The following is a 27954-nucleotide window of genomic DNA, read 5'->3' on the forward strand; positions in this document are numbered from 1 at the left end:
ATTACTTGCAACCGGTTGGCTATGTTATGTCCACATTGAAACTTGTATATGTTTACTGACAGACAGCCATGTTCAAAACTGTCTAAATAAGAAAGGGATCAACTTCACATATCTAGGACAAACTTACAGACACTTTTCACTGATTTTTATCTAATGAATCAGACGATGATATACCCCCCCCCCCCCCTCCCGGGCATGCGTGCGCGCGCACACACACACACACACACACACACACACACACACACACACACACACACACACACACACACACACAATGCTTGTGAATTAAAGAAGAGGTGCAGCATCATTGTGTGGAAAGTAAGTTCACTGGACGAAAAATTAATCACCCCTGGAAAAATACGTACAAGAATCATTTAATATTGTGTATTTTCACCCCTGGGCTTGATAACCACCTGAATTTGGTTAGGAAGTAAGGCCATAAGGTAGTGCAGGGCATCACATCCAGGTTAAGGCATTCAATGAGGATTTGATCGCACAGTTCCACCAAATTGTGGGGATGCTGATGTCAGAGTTTCACCCACTGTTCCAACATGTCACACACAATTTCTGTGGGATTCAAGTTAGGTCATTTTGCAAGCCAATTCAGATGTAATTGGGTAGGGGAGTGTTCAAGAAACCAGTAACATATTCTTCCAGCCCAATGAACTTTACTGTTGACATTTTTATGTGCCTGTGTGAGCAACATCTCTTGCTAGGTGACTGACTCCAAATGTTCAAAAATGGTTCAGATGGCTCTAAGCACTATGAGACTTAACATCTGAGGTCATCAGTCGCCTATACATAGAACTACTTAAACCTAACTAACCTAAAGACATCACACATATCCATGCCTGAGGCAGGATTCGAACCTACCTGCGACCATAGCAGCAGCGTGGTTCCAGACTGAAGTGCCTAGAACCGTTTGGCCACAGCAGCTGGCTCCAAATGTTCATTGCATGCAGTTCCCATCATAATACTCTATCACTGACAGGGGGTAATGGACCTTCATTCACTGCCTGCAGCAATTGCTGTCAGGTTTGGAAGTGATTTTGATTCACAAGCTGTGAAACATGTCTCCGTTTCCTCTCATTCAGGATCTTTTTTGGAAAACAATTCTGACATCATGTTTTGTGGCTACATGTATTACACCACTGCTTGTAGACACGTTGAACTTCCACTGCGAAACAAAAACTAATCCAGCAACTTCACACACTGTTTGGCCATGGATATGATCGCTACTGCCTTATGCTCATGTAGAGACAGTGTATGTGTGGTTGAGCCCCTATCTGCAGCATCTGTAAAGGCTTAACGATTTGTCTGTGCATTAGCACTGGTATGATCCTATGATTGGCCCATACTTTTACCATCATACCCAACTGGCAATGAGAAGTTACCTTCTGGATGATTATACTTGTGGCATACTTGACATTTGATTAGCTACAAATGCCTCTTATGCCAGATAGTGGGCATCTCGGGGAATTTGGCCCATATTATCTGAGTAATAGGCTTGGAGAACTTTGGGTTGCCAAGCTGAGGAATGACCAGTGCTGCCAGTCCTGTATAACTAAAAATTGCAGGAGTGCTTCAGCTTCTACTGTCTGATGTGAAAATGGAATACTGTGTGTCACAGGAAAGGAGGATTTTGTGTTAACTGTATTGTTGGTAAGGCTGATACAAATCTGCAAAAAGGGAAAACAAAACTGTCAACATCAAAGCTCACTGTGTGTGATGAGGTGGATAGCTGTTGTGTGACAATCATTAACGAGTAACCTCTGGTACACATGCCCAATGCCAGTTGAATTAGGCTTGTACAGATACACTTTTATTTCCCTAGCTGCTCATGTTACCCAAACAAAATCCATTAATTTAATCCTCCCCATCCCTTAGCACATACAGAAGACATTGAAGAAACACATAGATATCTGTGCCTCTACATGGTACCAGCAGGACACACAATGTGAAGATGGGGTAGGGTGTGGTTGTATGGAGTGTGGCTGGTAGAGGGGGGAGGGGAGGGGGGGATTGATCGGAGGCAGGAATAGGGGTGGGAGGTGAGTAGCTAGTAGCTTCGAGGGGGTAGCCGGTTTGCTGGCTAGGAATGCAGGAGGAAAACATGGCAGGTGCACAGGCTAGGAATGTGATGCATGGATGTCATAGCAGATGGGGAACATTGCACGATAAAGGTGACAAGGTGACACAAGTTGTAAGGGGATGACAGGACGGAGGTAAGGGAAACTGTTGTTGGAGGGAGTGGGGACAGTGTGTTAATGGAAATCGAAGCAAGGAGGATTACTGGAGTGAAGGATGTGTTGGAAGGATAACTTCTATCTGTGTAGTTCAAAGAAGCTGGTGGTGGAGAGAAGGATCCAGATGGCACAGGTTGTGATGCAGCCGTTGAAGTCTACCATGTTATGCTCAACAGCATGTGCCTCCGTGTGGTGGGATCCTATAAGCCTGCCGGCCGCGGTGGTATCGCGGTTCTAGGCGCGCAGTCCGGAACCGTGCGACTGCTACGGTCGCAGGTTCGAATCCTGCCTCGGGCATGGATGTGTGTGATGTCCTTAGGTTAGTTAGGTTTAAGTAGTTCTAAGTTCTAGGGGACTAATGACCACAGGAGTTGAGTCCCATAGTGCTCAGAGCCATTTGAACCATTTCCTATAAGCCTGTGGCAGGACTGGAGCAGGAAGTGCTGTTTGGCATGACTGGGGCAGGAATTGCTGTTGAATGGATTGGATAGGTCTTGTGCCTGTGTTTTCCACAGGAATATGACCCCTGTGGCAACAAGTTGGAGGGGAGAGTGGCATAGAGATCGACTAGTATGTTGTGTAGGTTGGGTGGGCAATGGATCACCACTTTAGGAGAGGTGGGAAGCATCTTGGATAGGATGTCCCTCATTTCAGAACATGATGATAGATAACCGAAGCCCTGACAAAAAATATGGTTCAATTGTTCCAGTCCAGGGTGACAGTGGGTGATGAGGGGGCACACGTCTGTGGCTGATTCATGGGTGGGGGGTGGGAGTTGGGTGGGAATGTTAAGGTTAGGGTTGGGGTTGTATGTCCAAGAAAGTGGCAATTTGTGTTGAGAAGTGGCATGTGAAGCAGATGGGGGAGTAGGTGTTAAGGTTGTGGAGGAGTCCAGATCCTGAAGATATCAGTAAACTTGAAGCAGACAAGGTGTTTGGGAGGCTAGGAAGGTTTCCTCTAGATGGTCCATTAGAAGGTAGGCACAGAAGGTTGCTATGTGGGTGCCCATGGCTTAGCTGCATACTTGTTTATATACCTTTGCCTTAAAGGAGGAGTAGTTGTGTATCAGGATATAGTTGGTACGGTGTATGAAGAATGAGGCTTGAGTCTAAAGGAAGTTGGGAAAGGTAGTGTTAGATAGCAGCAAGGCCATGGACATGAAGGGTGTTGCTGTATAGGGTGTTGGGGTCTACAGTGATGAATAGGGATCCTGGAGGTAAAATGAGTGGGGATTGTTGAGAATCAGTAAATGAAGTGGTTTGTGTATTTAATGTGAGAGGCTAGGTTTTGGGTGACTGGTTGGAGGTGCTGGTCAACAAGAGTGCAAAATTCTCTCAGCAGGAGCACGATAACCACCTATGGGGTGTCGAGGATCGTTGGGGTTTATGGATTTTGGAGAGTATGTGAGAGTATGTGTGTGGGGTGTCCTTTGGGTGAGGAGAGAGGTGCAATCATGGGAGAGGTTCTGGTATGGACCTAAGGATTTCGGTAGGGATTGGAGGTTATGTTGGAGTTCTGAAGTGGGATCAATATGGCAGAGATTGTAGATGGAGGAGCCCGACAGTTGGCAGAAGCATACTCTCAGGTAGCCATTGCAATTCATCACAGCAGTGGTGGAGCTGTTGTCTTCCAGGAGGATGATTAGGTCTGGATCTGTTTTGAGGTTATGTAAGGCTGTCATTTCCTATGATGACATGTTAGTATTCTTAGGATTGGACCTGGGGAAGGATGGTGAGGCCAAGTTGGAGGTAATAAGGAGTTTGGGAAGGTGACTAGGGGATTGTTAGGTGTGTGTGTGTGTGTGTGTGTGTGTGTGTGTGTGTGTGTGTGTGGGAGGGGGCTGACAGTTAGATGGTAGTATGAAATGAGAGAGGCAAGGTTAAATGTTGGGACAATGGGACTTTGGTTGGAGGGATTTGTGGTAAACAAGTGTTCCCACTGCAGGGATCGGGAGAAGAAGAGTAGGTCTTTGGGAAGCCCAGCATGGTTAAACTCGGGTGTGGGGCTCAAGATGAGGCATTGAGATAGGACTGAAACTTCAATGGGATTAGTATTTTTGGTGGCAAGGTGAACAACAGTGTTCTGGGTTTGTTTGGATTCTGGCTATCATAGAGTGTTGGGAGGGAGTTTTGGAGGATGTGGCAAGTAGTAACTATTAAACACTACCCTTCCCAGCATCCTTCAGACTTTAAACCCACTACCTCATTCCTCTTACTTGTTACCAACTAAATCCTGATACACAGCTATTTCTCCTTTGAGGTAAAGGTAGATAAAAAATTCACAGCACAGCCATGGACATCTGCATGACACTATTGTGCCAGTTTTTCTATAGACCACTTAAAGGAAACCTACCTAGCCTCTCGAAACCCTAAGACCCTTCTATGGTTCAGGTTCATTTATGATATTTTCAGGGTCTGGACTCAGGGCCAAGACACACTATCCTCAAGTGTTTCAGAACCTTGACAGCTTCTCCCCCACCTGCTTCACATGGTCCTTCTCAGCTCAGTGTGCCAACATCCTGGACATTGACATCCATCTCTCTGAGAGCTCCACCCACACCTCTGTCCATATTAAACCCAGTAACCATACATCCCTCTCACGACAAGAAATCTCTCCCATGCAGCCTGGCCACTCGTGGGTGGTGTATTGATGAGAACTCTCTTGCTCAGTATGCTGAAGGTCTCACAATGGTGCTACTTCCTAAACCCAGTCTGCAAACAGATTTCCCATACCATATCCTCGCGCACACCTAATCCTCCCATCATCCCCAAGAATCAACCACATAGGAGTAACCCCCTAGTCACACAATATCGCCTTGGACTGGGACAACTGAACCATATTTTTCTTCTGGGCTTTGATTACCTATCGTCCTGAAATGAGAGACAGCCCGTACAAGATCCTTGCCATCCCTCTGTGGAGTTTTATAGCCCACCCAACCTACATTCCTATGCCACTCCCACTCCCACCCCCTTGCCACAGGGATCATATTTCTGTGAAAGACCCAGGTGCAAGACCTGCCCAATTCACCCACCAAGCACTTCTTACTCCAGTCCTATCACAGACTTATCCTAGCCCATCAGAGTCAAGGCCACCTGTGGAAGCAGCCTTGGCATAAACCAACTCTGCTCCAATCATTTCACATATTTTTATTTCAGTGTGACAATCATTCAGCTGTCCATCAGAATGAATGGCCACCAACAAACTGCAGCCAAATACAGTGTTGAACACCTGCTGACACAATGTGCAGCTGTGCACAACATGGTCTATTTCTTTGGCTGCTTCACACCCTGGACCATCTCTATCCTTTCCTCCACCAGCAGCTTCTTTGAACTACACACACGAGAATTATTCTTGCAACACATCCTTCATTCCAGTAACCCTCCTTGCCTCAGTTTTCATTAACCCACTGGCCTTACAGCTTTCACCCAATAGTTTCCACTTCCTACATCCCCTCAGTTCATAACTCTACATCCCTCTCATCTTGCAATGCTCCCCATCAGCTCCAACACCTGTGCATAACATGTCTAGTCAGTGCACCTACCATCCCTTCTCCCCTCTTTCCTAGCCAGCAAACCAGCTTCCTCTCTCCCTCTACCCACCACACCACGCTCCGCACCACCACAGGTGTATGCAGGGATGCCCACCACATTTTTCTCCAACATATCATGGACGTCAAATTACAAATGTTCTGAAATGTTTTGAACAGACCTCACAAATTCATTAAATCTAAACTCCTAAAATTAAAAATATTTAACACAATTTTCTAAGCAATACGCTTACTTAATTTTAGCATTGCTTCAAACTCTGAAGTCTTTTCAGTAGTAGGTTCTGGTAGCCCATCTCATTTGATTTGTTTTGTTTTGTTTTGTTCCCATAAATAATTCCTGGTGACTACTGGAACATGTCCATAAAGAAGACCAAAATTCTTTTCTTCCCATATCTTAATTAAAGCAAACAAACAATTTTCTTTAGGTGTTCCACAGTATCTCGTGTATCATTTGAGATGGATGTTGGACAGTTTCTTCAAAGTGCGTGTGTCTAATTTCCTTTACTATCCTCATCTAGTTGAGTAATAGGCTTCAAGACTAATTAGCCATTACACTCTAACCTACCTTCCTTCCTTCTCCCTTTGCTCCAATTAAAATGCTGCTGCCATTGTTAGGAGAGATGAACCTCTCCCTCTCCCTAATTCTTTCTTATAGTTGATGTTTTATGAACATGACATTTTTGCTGTCAGTATTACTCTCACAAACTGCGTATCTATTTAACATTACAATTCTATTTTGGTATCACAAACTGCTTTGTATACTTGTTGCAGTAAAATTGTGTAATATGTTCATTTTTGTATTACAGGGTTATTTCTAACAAGGCTATAGTGACAGCATTAGAATGGGATGTTCCTGGTGATAAGTTGCTGGTATGTATTTATTGCTGTTGTGTAATATCAAAATTGGTGATCGAAAATTACCTCATCCTCATAAACGGCTGATGGTGTGATGTGTTCGTTAATACTACACAACAGTGTACCTAATTTATTTATGTTGTTGGATTAAATGAAAATAAAATATTGCATCAAATCATAGTGCACAAAACTTCAAATTCAGAAGTGAAAATTAATTTTTGAGAAATAATATTAACTGAAATAGGATTCATTTTAATTCTTGTCTCATGTTGTATAATTTTTATGATCTATGCTGGAAGAAACTACTGATAAACTTGTATGAAAATTACTTCCTCATTAAAACATGGTTCCAATGCTCCTTATGTGTTCAGAGAGCTGATGAGTATGGTGGCTGTGGTAACTCGTATGGCACAAACTATGTAGTTGTTCTAAACATATGAGGATCTGATTTATTGTGGGACATTGGCATTTCATTTCTTTCAACAATTAAATGCCATTTAACTTGATTAATTTCATCTTGATGGATGTTAGTTTTAGTGATATTTTGATATTGTTAGTATCTTTTACTCATGCCAGAAGCACAGATGAGAATTGATATTTAATTTTTAACACCTTTTGCACTGTGGTAAGTAATGATGTTTCAAGGTTTAAGTGTAATTAACAGTGCAACAATTTTTATAGATGAAATAAATGACCACAAGAAGAAACTGGCACTACTTGATAGAAATTAGTGATGAACGTTGCAGGATTAAACTATGGAAAGACAAAGCAAAGTGAGATATAGTTAGTAACACTGCTTTAAACTACTCAATAAAATAGTGTTCGCTCACAAACAGGTCATGTAGAAGCCATTTTGAATTGTTTCTGTGAGTTCACTTTGAGTGCATGTGGAAGTGCACTGTGTACACTTCTACATGCTGGAGGTTTGTTCCTCTCCACAGTTATAAAGAGCTGAACTTGCAGAGACTCTCCATCTTCATAGATATTACTTTAGGATCTGTCAGTACCAGCACACAGCTTGTTCAGTGACTTCTGTTTAGGCCACAATTGTTTTTGCCCAGATGGTAAGGATTCTCATGATAATTGTGTCCCCATTTTTGGAGTCTCCTCACGTTTACTTCATAGCCCAAATATGAACTTCAGTTCTCATGTGATTGTTCCTATACAGTTGCTCAGGTTCCAAATGAACTCTCTGTAAGGTTCTCAGCCTCATACATTGAGGGCATCTGCTCTTGCCAACCCACAGAGGAGAATATTAGCTCTGTCTCGTAGAAGTCTACATATGCAAGACAGCTGGAAGTTGTCGTGAACGAGAAAGCAATGCTTATTCGTGGGTTGGTTAAAATCATCTCTCATTGGAAGCGTGCATCTTTGACAAAATTTTTATCTACTAGCTTCCTCAAGTAAGCAGAGTACCTGAAGTTCCTCCAAATGTGTTTCATGCATTTCATTTTGTGTCCAAGGAAATGCAGTTTATGTATTCCTCTTCTGTGCTTTAGTTGGGTCCTGATCATGACACTCTTTTGGCTTGGATGATGATTTGGAAGTCATTACAGTTACTGGTCTCTGTGTCTTGGAACAGAGTGGGTTTTGAAGACAAATCGTTATTAACTATTTTAAAGTTCAATGTGGGCTTTTAACGTGCCGGGCTGTTTCTTCGTATTAGTGCCTCTTAATCGTTCACGTCACAACCAGATGTATCGGTATTGAAACATTTCCTCACCCAGTAGATAATGTGCAGTGTTTTTGACCTACCTTGCTTTGTTTATTCAATATTGTCTTTCCGGTAGATGTGTCCATCTCATCTAAATCACACTGAAATTAAGAAGCCAGGATCCTTGGTTAAGTTTTCCAAAATCAAAAGTCAAGATCGTATTCATTGTTGAACATTTATGTCAACCACTGTACGATTTATTTGTTATTACTCGCACACACAATATTCATGTGACCAGGCCTCTTAGACTTAATTGTCACATTAGGTAGGTCAAAAAAATTCCAGTATTTAACAATGTTCACAATTACACTTTTTTGGTACGACCGGAAAAATTAACTGACTTGCGCACTTTTGCTCCAAGAGAATCTGACCAAGAACGTGACTGAGAACTGCACCAGCTCGGACCTTATATACACGAGCACTTGAATATTTGACCGTTTCCATTAATATATTATAGTTTATAATTTCCCAGGGTTAAAATGATCCTTTATAACTGGTTTTGAAGTTAACTATTGGGTTTTATTATTTAAATAACATGAGTGAGCTGTATCAATTTAAATATGTGGAACTAACTTATGCATCCGCCATGGAAATTCTCAACTTATAACCACGGCAGCCCTTTTGAACAATAATTTTTACATATTCAGATTTACTTAATTCTTAATTAGTGCACTTACAAAGTTGAGACTGGAGTTATTTTACGTAGAAAAATAAAGGTAGCAAAAGTATCTAAACAGATCTCGAAATTATTCGGTAGGTTGGTCGCAATTGGCACTTAAAAGTCATACAGGCTACAGATTTTAAGTCTTAATATCTATTTAACTAATAGACTTTAGGTTAATTTAAACACTTTGCTGGAATCAGTAAAATTTAGGCTTTCTTTTGGATGCAGTCTTGTAGCTGAATTTGATGTATTAGCTCACTCGAATTTTACTTAATATGTATTGCACAATATGCGTCATTGTTCATAACTGTTAATAGTATGCATTTACAATAAAACTGATTAGCTCATTACTTTCAGAATAGACATTAGAATGTACTGAAATAATAGATTTTACTAGGGGAATTTTATTTAAACTATTTCTGAATTCTGTACTATGAGGCTGAAGGCCACAGGATCTGTAGTCGGAATATGAGTAGTGAAAATGAAAAAAATATAAAAGTTCATTGCTTAACTAAGTTACTGAAGGAGTGTAAAACCAAAACAGGATAACAGTGGGCAACCCTGCTTCGTTACAGGCTCTTCTTATCTTGCTGTACTCCAGAAGTAGTACTGTAGGTGTAATGTTCTCTCTCCATTATTATTATTATTTTTAAAAATATAATTAGGTTACAGATAATAGTAGAGACAACTTGTGTTCATTTTGTGTCAATCATGATATAGAATGCTCTTATGTTAATGAAGGAAGAGAGACAGTATCTACTAAAATAACTGGAGGTCTAGTACAGCTTACATTCTCTGTATTTTAATTCTTTTGTAGTGCTTTATTGTTCAGAACTGTTGCCAAGCAAACTTAATTACAAGCCAGCTTTTGCCTATGCACTAACAATTTTCAAAAGCACGGAATAACTCATTATGACCTTTTTCATGGGAATCGGGTAATACCAAAGAAAACTTGAGCATATTTGGATTATTAACACTGTTGTCCCCACAGGCAATTTGGTTGCTATTATACTGAGCAAAATGTTAAATGGGCAATAGAAAAAAAAATACCCAAGTGAGGAATACTGTTGTATCAGAATGTCTGATCTTAGTATGTTAAATCATCCTCCCCTGCCCTCTTGCCATTTTATCTTATACTGTAATAGAACACTTAAACAATTTATTGTCCAAATGCTGTAATGGATTATGGGTGGGTCTGCCTTTTTGCAGGTACTGAAGGTATTGTTTTGTATTGTTTTGTTTTAACAGCCAAACATGTTTCACCACAGATGTGGAACCCTCAGTGGGTTTTTCTTTTATTTTTCTGTGATACACACATACAGATTATCTTACGATTAGGAAATACATTACATCAGATTATATTGTTATTTAAGTTATATATGCACTTTACTTTTTATTTTATTGTACACTGAAGCACCAAAGAAACTGGTATAGACGTGCATATTCAAATACAAATATACATAACAAGCAAAATACAGCATTGTGGTCGGAAATGCCTATATAAGACAGCAAGTGTCTGGCGCAGTTGTTAGATTGGTTACTGCTACTACAGTGGCAGGTTTTCAAGTTTTAAATGAGTTTGACTGTGGTGTTATAGTCGGCACACAAGCAATGGGACACAGCACCTCTGAGGTAGTGTATGACCATTTCACAAGTGTACTGTGAATATCAGGAACCTGGTAAAACATCATATCTCCAACATTGCTGCAGCCAGAAAAAGATCCTGCAAGAACGGAACGACTGAAGAGAATTGTTCAAAATGATAGAAGTGAAACCCTCCGCAAATTGCTGCAGATTTCAGTGCTGTGCCATCAGCAAGTGTCAGTGTGCGAACCATTCAATGACACATCATGGATATGTGCTTTTGGAGCTGAAGTCCCACTCTTGTATCCTTGATGCCTGCAGGACAAAGCCTTATGCCTCACCTGAGCCTGTCATCATCGACATTGGTCTGTTGATGACTGGAAACATGTTGCCTGGTCTGACATTTCAAATTGTGTCAAGCGGATGGATGTGTATGGATATGGAGACAACCTCATGAATCCATGGACCCTGCATGTCAGTAGCGGACTGTTCAAGCTAGTGGAGGCTCTGTAATGGTGTGCGGCGTGTGCAGTTGGAGTGATATTGTACCCCTGATATATCTCGATATGACTCTGTCAAGTGGCACATAAGCATCCTGTCTGATCACCTGCACCCATTTGTGTCCATTGTGCAGTCTGATGGACTTACGCAATTCCAGCAGGACAATGTGGCACCCCACATGTCCAGAATTGCTACAGAGTGGCTGCGGGAACACTCTTTTTAGTTTTAAATAATTCCACTTGCCACCGGACTCCCCATACATCAACATTATTGAGCATATCTGGGATGCCTTGCAACATGCTGTTCAGAAGGAATCTACACCCCCTCGTACTCTTACAGATTTATGGACTTCCATGCAGGATTCATGGTGTCAGTTCCTTCCATCACCACTTTAGACATTAGTCAGGTCTATACCACGTTGTGTTGTGGCAATTGTGCTTGCTTGCAGAGGCCCTACACAATATTAGGCAGGTGTGCCAGTTTCTTTCGCTCTTCAGTGTATATGCACTTTACCGTTTATTTTACATTGTATTTGTCCTGTGGCTGCTAACCAAAATCAACCACAGGTCTACATTATTAAACCATGTCATCTGCAAAAAAGAAAAAGAATTGTATGTTCAACTAAAACTGGTGGCGTATACCCGTTTCTGCTCTTACCGTTGTAGTATTTGCCTTATCCTGAGCTATTACAAGTTTGTTATTGTGTGCCAAACATGTTGTTGTGTAGTTTAACTGAACATGTGGACATCAGTATAAGGTTTGTGAACCTTAGGTATGACAAACTATTCTATGCAGTTTGTAATTCATGGATTATGTTTCATATTTTCACAGTGTTTACCCACTTTTCCTCCTGCTCATTTGTGAATACTGCTTCTTACTATGTTTTTGTGGCTTGGAAACACATTTCTCTGCACAAGTTTACATTTCTGATGCACTTTGACATGATGTAATAATTTTGACCTGTGGTTGATTTTGGTTGGCAGCCATAGGACATATGCAATGTAAAATAAAGAGTAAAGTGCATATATAATTGAAATAACAAAAGAATATGATGTGGCTTATTTCCTAACCTAAACGTAATCTGTATGTATGTATCTCAGAAAAATAAAAGAAAAAAATCTGCAGGGGATGCTATGGTGAAACATGTTTTGGTTTTAAAATTAAAAGAAGATTTTGTGTACTTCCCAAAAGGTGGATCCATCCTTAATTCATTATAAAAAGCTTGAGAAACAAGACCAGAAACTAAACAGATTATTGAACACAAACCTTCATAATAGAAACAACAGACACTGGCACACACAACATTTTGAAAGAGTTGTTAATTTAACTGAAATAAAGTTCTCAGTGTAGGAAGAAGAACTACTACTAAATGGACCCAAACACAATCTAAACACACGTCGCACAAAGAACAATACAAAACATCACTATAGAAAGTTAATGCACAATAAAGAGTTAGAAAGGAAAGATACAGGAAATTTCTATTCAGGCCTAACTGGAGAACTAAAAGCAGACAGATTATCAGAAAGAACAAAAATACCACCAGTGATCACAAGATAACCACAGAAGAGAAAGCAGCCAAAGACGTACACAATAAACTGAAGTCAAAAAATGCAAGGGTCACAAGAACAGACCAGGGAAGAACCTTGGTTATCACGTGTGAAAAGCACTATACTGAGAAAACACTGTATTTCATAACAGCAAACCAAACAATAAAACTAGAAAGTGACTCCACCAGAAGATTCCAAAAAGAGACACAAAAACTACAAAAAATATCAAATCTGCACTCTGACAATGCCAAATGAAAAGAACAGCACAGAAGAACCCTGGGGCACCTACACTGAGAACTTTACCAGATTCACAAACCTAATAATCTGATGAGAACAGAAGCTTAGAAAACACTAACGACCTAATCAACAAAATAAAAGACATGAATTTACCCAGCACAGCTACACTACTGTCATTTGACAGTGCACCATACCAACGGAAGAAACAATCAAAATGACTGAAAGACAACTAAGACAGACAAACATTATCTTGCAAACACAAACAGTCTGAACTATTTTGAAGGTAATCACAGGACAAAATTATTTCAGCTAGAAAGATGAGTTCTGCTTTCAACAGGAAGCACTCCCATTTGGGTCACCCATAAGCAGCATGCTTCCCAACATCTTCCTTAATCACCTTGAAAACAAAGTCTTTTAAGAAATAATAAAATTAAAATACTACAAGGTAATACATTGGTACCACTACATTGATGACATAATTTCCTTGATAGATGAAACACTTGACTGGATACTACAGAGACATCAATACTGCTGACCCAAAAATACACTTTGCCCTTGAAACTGAAAGAGACAAAACATAAATTTCCAAGACATATCAATAGAAAACAAAAACCACAAACACTGGTTCTCAGTATACAGAAAACCTACGTCAACCAGTATAGTTATTCACAACAGGGCAAAAAACTTGAAAGCCCACAAGCAGACAAGCCTCAGATACATCCTACACAGATTGAACAGAATCCCAATGGACAAAGATAGCTACACACAAGAACTAAACATAATCAGACAGACTGGTAACAAACTAAACAATAAAATAAAAACACAACTGATGCAGAACACACACAACAGTACCACAACACAACAGACCAGCAACAACCCAACAACAGAGGACACACGGGGCACACAAGTGAAGAATCCACAAACAATAAGAGAACGTGGCACATCCTGACGTTTAACAACAAAATAACACACATGATAGGAAACATCATGAGAAAACATGATATACATGTGGCATATAAAACAAGCAACACCCAGCAGAAAAGATTGAAAACACCCAACTCCACCATTGATAAATTCAACAAAGCAGGCATATACCAGCTAACCTGCAAAAGACAGTGATTCGATATATGTTAGACAGACATGCAGAAGTTTCAGTGTAAGATACTCTGAACATGTAAGAACATTGAACAGCGACAGAACACATTCCACATTTGCAGCCCACCTCATCAAAAACAACCACCATCCCACTGACATAGAAACAGACCTCCAAATCCTAAAACACAGTAACCATCTGTACCAATTTTTATTAATTGAAGAAAATTATGACAGCCAGAAGCTATCACAAAGGGGGGAAAAATTATCAGTGACCAAATAGAACTGTGTAACAAAATACTATTTAACACACTAAGTGAATTATCAGACAACACAAACTAGCAACCCCCCCCCCCTCCCCAGTCCATCCCCGCGCATGCACACACACACACACACACACAGAATGAAAACAAATGGAACAGATTCAAAGTTTGTGGACATCAAATCAAAACAAAACTGTATACAAACGACAGTCATAAGTACATCAGAAATGTAAACTTGTACAGTGAAACATGTTTCCAACAGAAAGAAAAAAGAAAAGATATTGTTGTGGAGTTATCTGATCAAAGGAAAGCCACATCCATCACTTAGTTCCCTACCATCTATATAGATTGCTGAATATTGAAAGTTCCCATGCAATGTTCCAAATATGGAATACAACATCAATACTTGGGAAATTGTTTATATAATACTGTGCCTGAGAACACCTTAAAAAAAGGAAGGTTCAAATGGCTCTGAGCACTATGGGACTTAACATCTGAGGTCATCAGTCCCCTAGACTTAGAACTACTTAAACCTAACTAACATAAGGACATCACACACATCCATGCCTGGGGCAGGATTTGAACCTGCGACTGTAGTGGTCGCGCGGTTCGGGATTGAAGTGCCTAGAACTGCTCAGCCACTGCAGCAGGCGCCTAAATCACCAATGTTGTGAGATCTAAATTAAAATTCACTTCTCATTCTGAAAAGGAGGTATCAAACTGTTCAAAAATGTAATTTGTTGAGCATTCCAACCAGAAGAAGTAAGTGTCTCACCATTTTATACCTTGTCCTCACTTGCACCTAGCATTAGCATAAGAGAAGCCAGTAATGGATGTAGGATCAGGTTATTTACTTATTCCATTGAAACTTTTGTTGCTTTGATTATACCATGCATGTTTAATCAGTGACATCAGATATTCGAGAGAGAGAGAGAGAGAGAGAGAGAGAGAGAGAGAGAGAGAGAGAGAGAGAGAAGCATTTGAAGTTGAAAATAATCTTATCTGTTTCTGATGAAGTGTGTTACCAACTACAAGTTACATTTTCAGTAGGAATGCCTTCTCAAAATTAATTATGAAAAACATAGAAGCCCTAACCACACTTCTGCTACTGCCCAAAAACATATTATTTATCCTTCATTACTATTTGCTACAGTTTCTCCACCAAGTACACCACAGTATATTCACATTAACCAGAGTTGGCTTATTAGACCTTCTGGTGACAAACAGACCTGAACTATTTGAATCAGTTAATGCAGAACAGGGAATCAGCGATCATAAAGCGGTTACTGCATCGATGATTTCAGCCGTAAATAGAAATATTAAAAAAGGTAGAAAGATTTTTCTGTTTAGCAAAAGTGACAAAAAGCAGATTACAGAGTACCTGACGGCTCAACACAAAAGTTTTGTCTCAAGTACAGATAGTGTTGAGGATCAGTGGACAAACTTCAAAACCATCGTACAATATGCGTTAGATGAGTATGTGCCAAGCAAGATCGTAAGAGATGGGAAAGAGCCACCGTGGTACAACAACCGAGTTAGAAAACTGCTGCGGAAGCAAAGGGAACTTCACAGCAAACATAAACATAGCCAAAGCCTTGAAGACAAACAAAAATTACGCGAAGCGAAATGCAGTGTGAGGAGGGCTATGCGAGAGGCTTTCAATGAATTCGAAAGTAGAGTTCTATGTACTGACTTGGCAGAAAATCCTAAGAAATTTTGGTCCTATGTCAAAGCGGTAGGTGGATCAAAACAAACTGTCCAGACACTCTGTGACCAAAATGGCACTGAAACAGAGGATGACAGACTAAAGGCCGAAATACTAAATGTCTTCTTCCAAAGCTGTTTCACAGAGGAAGACTGCACTGTGCTTCCTTCTCTAGATTGTCGCACAGTTGACAAAATGGTAGATATCGAAATAGACGACAGAGGGATAGAGAAACAATTAAAATCGCTCAAAAGAGGAAAGGCCGCTGGTCCTGATGGGATACCAGTTCTATTTTACACAGAGTACGCGAAGGAACTTGCCCCCCTTCTTGCAGCGGTGTACCGTAGGTCTCTAGAAGAGCGAAGCGTTCCAAAGGATTGGAAAAGGGCATAGGTCATCCCCGTTTTCAAGAAGGGACGTCGAACAGATGTGCAGAACTATAGAAAAGGGCACAGGTCATCCCCGTTTTCAAGAAGGGACGTCAAACAGATGTGCAGAACTATAGACCTATATCTCTAACCTCGATCAGTTGTAGAATTTTGGAACACGTATTATGTTCGAGTATAATGTCTTTTCTGGAGACTATAAATCTACTCTGTAGGAATCAGCATGGGTTTCGAAAAAGACAGTCGTGTGAAACCCAGCTCGCGCTATTCGTCCACGAGACTCAGAGGGCCTTAGACACGGTTTCACAGGTAGATGCCGTGTTTCTTGACTTCCGCAAGGCGTTTGACACAGTTCCCCACAGTCGTTTAATGAACAAAGTAAGAGCATACGGACTATCAGATCAATTGTGTGATTGGATTGAGGAGTTCCTAGATAACAGAACGCAGCATGTCATTCTCAATGGAGAGAAGTCTTTCGAAGTAAGAGTGATTTCAGGTGTGCCGCAGGGGAGTGTCATAGGACCGTTGCTATTCACAATATACATAAATGACCTGGTGGATGACATCGAAAGTTCACTGAGGCTTTTTACAGATGATGCTGTGGTGTATCGAGAGGTTGCAACAATGGAAAATTGTACTGAAATGCAGGAGGATCTGCAGCGAATTGATGCATGGTGCACGGAATGGCAATTGAATCTCAATGTAGACAAGTGTAATGTGATGCGAATACATAGAAAGATAGGTCCCTTATCATTTAGCTACAAAATAGCAGGTCAGCAACTGGAAGCAGTTAATTCCATAAATTATCTGGGAGTACTCATTAGGAGTGATTTAAAATGGAATGATCATATAAAGTTGATCATTGGTACAGCAGATGCCAGACTGAGATTCATTGGAAGAATCCTAAGGAAATGCAATCCGACAACAAAGGAAGTAGGTTACAGTACGCTTGTTCGCCCACTGCTTGAATACTGCTCAGCAGTGTGGGATCCGCACCAGATAGGGTTGATAGAAGAGATAGAGAAGATCCAACGAAGAGCTGCGCGCTTCGTTACAGGATCATTTAGTAATCGCGAAAGCGTTGCGGAGATGATAGATAAACTCCAGTGGAAGACTCTGCAGGAGAGACGCTCAGTAGCTCGGTACGGGCTTTTGTTAAAGTTTCGAGAACATACCTTCACCGAAGAGTCAAGCAGTATATTGCTCCCTCCTACGTATATCTCACGAAGAGACCATGAGGATAAAATCAGAGAGATTAGAACCCACACAGAAGCACACTGACAATCCTTCTTTCCACGTACAATACGAGACTGGAATAGAAGGGAGAACCGATAGAGGTACTCAGGGTACCCTCCGCCACACACCGTCAGGTGCTTGCGGAGTATGGATGTAGATGTAGATGTAGATCAATATAGCATGTACTGTGGGTGCCACAGTCGCACTAACTTGTTTTTTGTGGCAAAATTAGTTGTTTTTAGTTTTGAATTGAAAATAATAATATGGTTTAAGATTATGCATGTGTGATTTTGCAGTATTTCTAAACACTGATGTTCATCTACATCTACATGACTACTGTGCAATTCACATTTAAGTGCTTGGCAGAGGGTTCATCGAACCACAATCATACTATCTCTCTACTATTCCACTCCCGAACAGCGCGCGGGAAAAACGAACACCTAAACCTCTCTGTTCGAGCTCTGATTTCTCTTATTTTATTTTGATGATCATTCCTACCTATGTAGGTTGGGCTCAACAAAATATTTTCGCATTCGGAAGAGAAAGTTGGTGACTGAAATTTCGTAAAAAGGTCTCGCCGCGACGAAAAACGTCTTTGTTGTAATGACTTCCATCCCAACTCGTGTATCATATCTGCCACACTCTCTCCCCTATTACGTGATAATATAAAATGAGCTGCCCTTTTTTGCACCCTTTCGATGTCCTCCGTCAATCCCACCTGGTAAGGATCTCACACCGCGCAGCAATATTCTAACAGAGGACGAATGAGTGTAGTGTAAGCTGTCTCTTTAGTGGACTTGTTGCATCTTTTAAGTGTCCTGCCAATGAAACACAACCTTTGACTCGCCTTCCCCACAATATTATCTATGTGGTCCTTCCAACTGAAGTTGTTCGTAATTTTAACACCCAGGTACTTAGTTGAATTGACAGCCTTGAGAATTGTACTATTTATCGAGTAATCGAATTCCAACGGATTTCTTTTGGAACTCATGTGGATCATCTCATGCAATTGCAAACCTATGTCAAGCTTTTCTTCACTGAATTTTGTGTGGCGTTATGGTTTAAATCCCTGCCAATTCAAAGGATTCCTGAAAGGTATGGAAGCAGAGTATGGGTGCACACCTTACCATAGCACAATTTGTTGTATTAGTTGGGGGAAAGTTCTTGGTGTTTTCTTTTCCATCTGTGAGGAAATATCTCTCTTTTGTGAAATGAAAGGGGAAGAAATGCGTTGTCTGAAAGATTTAAAATGGGCACCTGATGTAACCAACTTAGCTGACATAACAGTGCTTCTTAATAATTGAAATCTGTCATTGCAGGGCAAAGAGCAGCTAAAACAACCAAATCAGAGAGTTCATGGAAAAGTTATGTTTGAATGGCAGATGGGAGCTGGAACTAACATTTTTTAATCTTTTGGCTTGTTTGTAACTGTCTCTGGGTACCTGTTTCGGCGTTTATTGAACCAAGATAAAGCAACTCACCTCATCTTTTGAAATGATATTTTGAGAGCTCGCCATTTTTGGAATGGAAATGGAATTGTTCAGCAGTGCTTTTATGGTTTCACACAATGATTTGTCATTGTCATTCCAGTTGGAAGGCATTGATTCATAAAAGTCAACTTAGCTGCAACACACTGAACTTATCAGGGTGTTATCATTCATTACAACAAAAAAAAAAAAAATCCCTAAGCTCCACAAAAATGCCACACAGATCATGTGGATGTTTGGATCTACGTATTCTTATGAGCAGCTTTTGTCGGCAATGAAAAGAACAGGAACCCAGGATGTGACAATAAAGGCCATCCTCTACAATAACTCTATGAACACTCTGATGCCTGATATTTCCACTCTTGTTATGGGGGTGGGGGAATCTAATTTTGACTGCCCAATAAACATTTGAAATTTCTTTTAAAACTCTTGTTTCTTATTTATTTCCCTAACTTCCCCAAGGTAGCATGTTGCTAAGTCATAGATGCTGTGAGTATGATGTCGAAGATAATGTAAAATGCAGATCTAAAAGCTTGCCGTGTCACCTGCGGTGCCAAGTGCTGCTGGCCTATTTGATTGTTAACGGAGACCAACTGTACTCTGCACAGCAGGAAAAGCTCCACAGCTCAGCACGGAGCTTGTGAACTGGAACAGCCTGGTATACAGACTTCATATGGACATATGCTCTATTCCGAATGATTTCCGAAACAGAACAGTTTAATATACATATTTTGTTTATGAGCTGGTGACACACACACACACACACACACACACACACACACACACACACACACACGTCTTACCACCCAACCTTTTGATGTTTCATTGCAACCTAACTTACCTCATTGCTTCTGGCCTCTTTGCTTAGGATGTCTTTCTGCCATTATGTTTGTTGAACACACAGTTGTCCATAGTGTGCTGTGAGTGAAGTAGTATGAGAGATTGAGAGAGTATCAGAGGGAAGCATCGGTTAACTATGTTTGTTCACATGCTGGTTATAATGCCACACATCCATGCTTACGAAGATTAATCAGATACAGTGTATATTTATGGTATCTGAGATGGTAGTGTTTCTGCTGCTGTAGAAGAATACTGTCAGTACTTTCTGAAACATTGAATTCCTGATTGTAGAGTGTTTACCAGAGTTTTCAGCACATCACATGAAACAGGTATTCTTCCCAGTTCCCATATTTCTTCTGAACATGTAGTGCAATAACCTCTGCAGCAACTGCAACACATTGTTGAAATGATGCAAGGTAGTCCTACAACCAGCACATACTTTGTAAAAAAAAATTTGTAATGTTTACTAACTGTTGTACTTGTACAAACCTGACAATGTATTGAATAATACAGAAAATATCAATTTACATGAAATGTGTTCTAACACAGAAACCATTCAGAATAGGGTATATGTCTGTAAGAAGTTTTTTTGCTTGAAATGATCATTTGTGTCATATTGACTATTTCTTGTTACACCCTGTATAGAGGTAAAACTGTATAAGAGGATTCCATGGTACACATCCTGAACACATTTTCTTCAGTCATATTTCTTTAGTGTACTTTATTTTGTGAAAATTTCACCATGGGGGTGTCATGTTTCATAGCTGCATGTGGCAGTGTATCCCTAATAAATGTCTTTATAAAGTTAAAAGAAAAGCTATGCTCTAAACTTCTTCTTACATCCATACTCTGCAAAGCACTGTGAAGTGCAGGTCAGAGGGTACTTCTCACTGTAATTGTTATTACAGCTTCTTCCATATGGAGAGTGGAAAGATTGATTGTTTAAATACCTGTGTGTGCACTGTAATTAGTCTAATTTTATCCTCATGGTCCTTACAAGAACTGTACATAGAGGGTGGTTGTATATTCCAAGTTTCATAATTTAAAGCTGGTTCTTGAAACTTTGTAAGCAGATTTTCTTGTTATAGTTTGTGTCATCTTCAAGCAGCTGTGTGCTAGTTCATCTTCTTCGGCACCTCTGTGACTCTCTCCCATGCCCCCCCCCCCCCTCCCCCTCAAAAAGCACATCATCAGTACGCGTTACAGAGAAGGGCATAGAAGGGCGTGATTCTGTCGGCTGTGGCTGGATGTAACAAAGGAGTAGGTAGCTCGGCTTGCTGCAAATTCTTCCTCCTTGGCAGCAGGCTTATTATACAAGTCTGCATTACCACCTTCTGTTGTGCCATTTCATTAACAAAGGCCTGAACTGCCTCCCAGCTAGTGACACCCTGTGCTTGAGACTCTGTCATTGCGGAACCTACATCTCCAATATAAACTAAGGGATACAAAATGTACTCACAACAGGCTGTACAACACTATACAAACGTATATCTCACATTTTATCATCACTACTAACTATATGCCTTGAGGTTGCAACAATTAATAAAAATTACTGGTACTGACTCCGTATGTTGTGGAAAATGCTCACACAAAATTACTGACTCCATCTTATAGATTAAAAATAATGCTGCTTCACATTACCACAGAATTGTGAAAGAACAGCAGGTCCCCCTGACTACAGAAACATAATACTCAAATCCATATACATCACTCGCTTAGACCTCGTCCTCCACACATAAAACAGGAAGAACAACTACAAGAACTAATAGTCCATCCATTCACCCCATTATTCGATAAAACTGCATGCTTTAGTTGTGAAGCTTGCTGCTTGGAGGTTGACTACACTGGCACCAGTTGCCAGGCGAAGTCCACAAATACTTTTGACATCACTCTTTAGTGACCTGGGCCCGAATGGGCCTGATACAATGCAGAGGCAGTCGAATGGTGGGTTGCGGAGGTGTAAATGCTGTTTGGCGGTGGTTATGAAAAATTCCACTGCAAAATACAACATATTTTCTTTGTCTAGGATTAAAATGTTGGAGTGCTGTGGTGCACCTTGATATTACCCCTACAGGCGCATGGTCAGTGGACGATGTCCAGCTGCTTAGCTGGGTGGTAACATGCTCGCCTCCCATGCAAGTGGGCCCGGGTTCGATTCCGGGCTGGGTTGGATATTTTCTCGGCTCGGGGACTGTTTGTTGTGTTGTCTTCATCATCATTTCATCCTCATCACCAGTGCACAAGTCTCCCACTTTGGCATCAACTGAAATAAGACATGCACTTGGCGGCCGAATTTCCCCAGATGGGGCCTCCCGGACAATGATGCCATACGCTCATTTTAGTGGATTATGCCGTTGGTGTCAGAAAGCCGTAGCAGTGTGAGGGCCGACTGACATCCACATGCAGCTTTGGTGTCACTGTTTACCTCACTCTGCAGTGCATGCCTGCAGTAGCACTATTCAGCCCTGTGTGAGCAATGCCAGCGACTTGTACGTCCACTGAATTCCTATAGGTGGCCATGGCTACTGCGTTAGGAGCACATCCTGTAGTGGAGGGATGGTGGTAGCAGTGCCTTGGCTGTAAACTACTGTTCTCCAAGACAGAAGTTCGATGCTGCCAGGGTCCTTGAGAGATGACTGCTTTTCGTCGCCCAAGTCTGTGGTAGTTGACTTAGAATGGTGAGCTGGTCTGGTGGAGCTGGCTGCCCAGACTGGTGTTGGCTGCTGGCTGGCCTGTAGTATGCTGGAAACCGATGTAGACCCAATGTCGTGGCAGGTGCTGCCAGACTGTGCATGACAGTGTTAGAATCAGAGGTTATTTATAGTGATTAGTAACACACTTGTTGTGATCTTACACTGCTTCCGGCCACGTGCAGACCAACACCTCAGTGCCCCAGCATTGTGGAAAAATACCACAGGTTGGTTATTTGTTGCAAAGCCTTTCTGTGATGTCAACATGATTGTGCGGCTCAACCTGGCCGCCTCAAGGTGTACAAACAGGCTCGCTTATGAAATTACATATGAGGTGCCTCTGTGCCTGCCTGCTTACCTCACACACAGCTGCCTCAGAGCTGCCTCAATTTAGTAATACCCAAAATTTAGTGACAACATTACAGAACTATCTGTTCTAGGCAGCTGTCAGAAAAGTACTTTAGAAGGGAATGATCAAATCCGATATGTCGAAACCTACCGTGAAATTTTTCATGCAAGAAGAATACACTGAAAGAAATGCACTGTGAAAATTTTAGCTGCCAAGGCGCATTGCAAGTATGTTTTTATAAAATGTTACTCATTTTTGCTGTTTGAGAAACTGCTTATAACAGTGGTTTGTACTGGCCTTCCTGCTTAGCTTGCGAACTGGCAAATAACCAGACACAGCACTGACTTGAGGACATAGCATGGCATAGTGCGAAGTCCAGAGTACATACACATGAATTTCAAGCACCTAAATCATACCAAAAATGTCTCAACTCATTACTATTTTGAATAGCTTCCAGTACATATTGACATTTAAACTCCTACAGATGTAATTATTACCCAAGTGACTAGCAGAGGAAAGAAAATAAAGACAGTGTTTGATGTTACATTGTAGGAGACATCCTTCAATTGGGACTTCAGTTTGTAGACATTAAATATTATATAACAATTGCTTTAACTCAGTTCTTATGGTAATTTTTGAATAATGCATATTTGACTAACAATGAAACAGGTTCTTGTTTATTCTATGTAGTCATCACAAGAATGTGAAGTGTCTATCGAATGACGTAAAGAAACATCTTCTATGTGACAGGAACACCCGATAAAAGAAAAGTAATGCATTCAGAGACTTCACAGTGATCACTACTTTTATTTAGACATGAATGGAAAGGAGCAAGAAATGGTCATGGCCATTATTCTACATATTGTCTGGGTACTAGGCATACTTGATCTAATTCATGAAATGTGATGATGCAGACTGAGAATGCAGAAATGACTGAAGTTTAACAGTACTGTTCTGCTTATACATTTGAAATGACTAAAGAGCTATTGGAAGTTATATTGTTCAGTTATTTTCTTAGAAATGCTTTACTCTGTTGGAAAGTTTTTATCGAGGGACTAGAGCACACTATTAGTTCCAGGTGGAATTCAATTTATATTAAGCCTTTTCATCGTCCTCCTTAAGGCAGAGGTGTCATTATGTTCAGGTCAAGAGTCCAATAGAAGCAATCACTTATTCTCTGCAATTGGTAAGAAGATGTTTCCAATGTAACAAGGAAAATTTTTCTCTCCCATTTTTCCAGATTTTGCTATCTCAATTACAAGACTTGTGCAGGTAAACAGTCCTTCTTTTTTAATTTTTGGTCCTAATTTGTCAGTTTGCCATGTTGTTCCCGAAGACAGAGATAAAGATGTGTAAACAGTAATCCACTTATACTTATCACTGGCTTTGTTGTATATGGATGTGTCACAGTATTAATTGACTGCACAAGCAACTCTCTCTCTCTCTCTCTCTCTCTCTCTCTCTCTCTCTCTCTCTCTCTCTCTCTCTCTCTCTGCCCCCCCCCCCCCCTTCCTCGAAATAATGAAGTGTAGTTTGCATGAAACCTGACTGATTTGGATTTATACACAGCTTTTACGTGATAACAAGAAGCTTCGTCTTCATGTCAGACCTACGAATTTCTTGATAGAATTACCTATTTATGACACCTCCTCCACATATTTACTCGAGATAAACTTTTTAATTTTGTGACTTCCTTTTCCATGTAATTTCTCCTGAGTCTGTTTAACTAAGTCGAAGAAACCTGGAAGACAGTAATGTGTATTGTACTTGCAGTTCAGAGCACCAAGTCTTGTAGATCTCCATTGGTAACTGAGTATTGACTCTCACGAGCAATTCTAAATCTTTTGAATGGTTTTTCTTTCACACTTCTGTGAGTTTCATGATGACTCGTATTTTGTTCTTCATGTAAGTCTTTCTTCCATTCATATGATTAATGTTCATATTTACGAAATGAAACTGGCTCTGCACATGGCTTAAGTTGAAGTGTTTTCTCCCTCCTCAGTTTAACCAAAACATTTACAGTCTTTTCTTTCTCACTGAAAGCTATAACTGTGCATGTTTTCTTTGTGTTTGGAAGGTACTCTATTTTTGTTCTGAGCTTCAATTAGTGCAACAGTCATCTTTTGAACAACAATTCGTGAAATTGTCCTGAGTCATTTCCTGTTTCTTATCATGTTTCCTCAATTTTTAATGAAATGTCAACATCATTGGAATGAATATCGAAGAAATTAACTGATAAATAATACATATGTAGGTCTTCAGGAGAAGTAAGTGTTTTTGATCGCATACCATGTTTTTCACATTTCATCTTTGCAAGGCTGAAAACATTAACTTGATTCCACAATCCTATGAAACTCTGCAACCTGCACAAAGACAGATGCTATTGGCAAGCATATATGAAGAAATAACAAAGAAAATTAATTCAGTTTTATTTCCAGTGTTAATGCTTAGCGATGCTGCAAAGGCAGCTAATAAGAGGCATCTTCAGAAAGTAACTGTACTAGAGTTTTATATTTTTTCACACAAAGTGTATTTGAAAAAAATTGCAGAATATTGTTGATATACTTGTTGTCTATTTTTTCAAATAATCGCCATCCAATTCCTTGCATGTGGAGAGCCATGGCACAAGCTTCTTTATATCATCCTCGAAGAACTCTCCTGGCAGATCCTTCCTCCACTTCAGAATGTCTTTCTGCACCTGCTCATCTGTTGAAAATCTAAATCCACTCATTTTTGCCTTCAGGGAGGTGAGAAGATAATTTGAAGACAAGAAGTCAGAGAGTAAGGGGGATGGGGGGTTGAAAATATCCTGATCAAATGTGTCCAAGCACACTCCCCTTGTGAGCATCCCCCTCCTTTTGTTTTGAGTGTTCCTTTTCAGTTTTTTAGGATCTCCCAATATCGTTGTGCAATGATCGTCTCCCTCTGAGGCAGAAATTCGATCTAAATGATACCTTTTTGGTCACAAGACACTGAGGCCATGATTCTTTTGTAGCTGAAATTGTGGTTTTGAATTTCTTGTGCTGTTCTGTCAGCTGTTTTGGGCCCAATCTTGCCCACCATTTGCTGCTACGGTCGCAGGTTTGAATCCTGCCTTGGGAATGGATGTGTGTGATGTCCTTAGGTTAGTTAGGTTTAAGTAATTCTAAGTCTAGGGGACTGATGACCCCAGATGTTAAGTCCCATAGTGCTTAGAGCCATTTGAACCATTTTTTGCACACCATTTTTGGTATCCCAGCATTTCTGTACCTGTCTCCTATAAGAGAGTTCTGTATAGTTGTGGAAACATCACAGAAATTTTATCCACTGTCAACTGGTGATCTTCATGACAGTTTCCTTGATTTTTTGCACCAATTTATCAGTCAGAATGGAAGTTCTTCCACTCCTGTGTTCATTGTGTACATTTGTTCTGCCTCCACGAAACTCCCTATACCACCTAAACACTCTGTCTGTTCATAACACTTTCACCATAAACATTTTGACTGAGAAAAAAGTTTTGGTTGGTGTTATTCCTTCCATGAGTATGAAGTGGATGATAGCATGTGACTCATACTTGGTGGGATTTCTTACTGACCTCTTTTGTACAATTGAATACTACAACATGATTTTCTGTACCACTGTGTACCCATGATGCTCACTCTAGTCTGAGCATCTCCCTTTACCACGTTGCCAACTCTCAAAAAACAAAAGACCACAGCCTGTTAGGGTTACAGTACGCTCACTTTCTGAACATGCCTCATAATAATTATGGATATTCAATGAGTTGCAAATTTGAGCAAAAAGTAACCGTGAACAATTGTGTCATTGAAACTGTCAACAGAAACTGAAATTTGCTTTACAAATCATGATCATGTTGTGCTGTGTTATCTGTTTCTGATGTGTTGTCAACCAAGGATATGTGCCCAACGTGTTGTGTGTGCACTGTCTGCTTCAACTATGGTATGGGTATGCATTTCTCCAGCCATATGGTGAGCCAGGAATTTGTGTAAATTTCAGCATTTTTAAAAAAAATACTTGCCTTTCGTCTTAGCAGCTAAAATTTTGACATTGTGGTTCTTCCGGGGTATTCTCCTTGTTAAAAAATTTCAGGGCATGTTTTGACATGTTGGATTGCACACTTCTCTTGATAGTGATGCACGTCCAGATGTCTTGTCATGCCCACCACTTAAAAGGCTGTAATTTTCACAATTGATTGTTGGATGATTAAAGTCTCCTCTGATGATGACAGAATGATTTTGTAACTTATGTACTAGTGAAGCTAGCTTTTCTCTTACATTTTTAGTTACCTCCAGAGGTGAGTGGTGGTTGAAAGGAGGATTGGATTACTATGTTATGCCCACCCTTGCAACTGAGTTTTGCCTAAACAATTTCATATGCAGCCTCCATTTCTATCTTGGTGAATTTGAGTTTTTGTCTATTGTGGCAAATACACCATCTCCATTTACCATTAACCTATCCTTTTGAGATACACTTAAATTTTTCCCAAAATCTCACTGCTGTTAGTTTTGGGCTTTAATTAACTTTCCATAACTAGTGTTATGTGAGCTTCATTGTTTCCTTAGAAGCACTTCAAACTCTGACACTTTGTTGCAAATGCTTCAGGAGTAAATCACTAGCATGTTAATATGTTTGCCTGTAGGAAGCATTTATTTGGGTCTTGTACTAACACTTCTGTCCCTCTTACAGTTATTGTTATTTGGACTGTATAAGAGTTGCCTAATCTAACAAAGCAAGGTTGGACTTCTCAACCTCCTCCTTGTCCCTGGGATGATAACAGTATGAAAGGTCTCATTTGTTCCAACGTGCATCACTGTTTAAGATGGTTGCACCTTGTTCCCTCAGTAAAATTCATAAAAATTTCAAATTCCTCCAATATATTAGGGAATAACTCCTTGGGATTGTATGTATTACTTCCATATGATGTTTTATATTTTGTGCAGTAGGCTTCACACAGATTATGTTTGTACAAAATACAATTTTATTATTTGTGCCCACATGTTTCATAAATCAA

At 40.3% G+C, this 27954-nt stretch overlaps 1 protein-coding gene across 1 annotated transcript in view; it reads left to right on the forward strand.

Annotated features, from left to right (window-relative positions):
* LOC126299555 (mediator of RNA polymerase II transcription subunit 16) overlaps positions 1-27954 on the forward strand; it is a 319626-nt gene that overhangs the window by 50321 nt on the left and 241351 nt on the right. The window contains exon 3 of the mRNA XM_049991550.1: positions 6600-6663. Within this exon, the coding sequence (XP_049847507.1) occupies positions 6600-6663 (64 nt within the window). The remainder of the gene's footprint in view (positions 1-6599; positions 6664-27954) is intronic.

Source organism: Schistocerca gregaria, chromosome X (assembly GCF_023897955.1).
Source record: "Schistocerca gregaria isolate iqSchGreg1 chromosome X, iqSchGreg1.2, whole genome shotgun sequence".
NCBI lineage: Eukaryota > Metazoa > Arthropoda > Insecta > Orthoptera > Acrididae > Schistocerca > Schistocerca gregaria.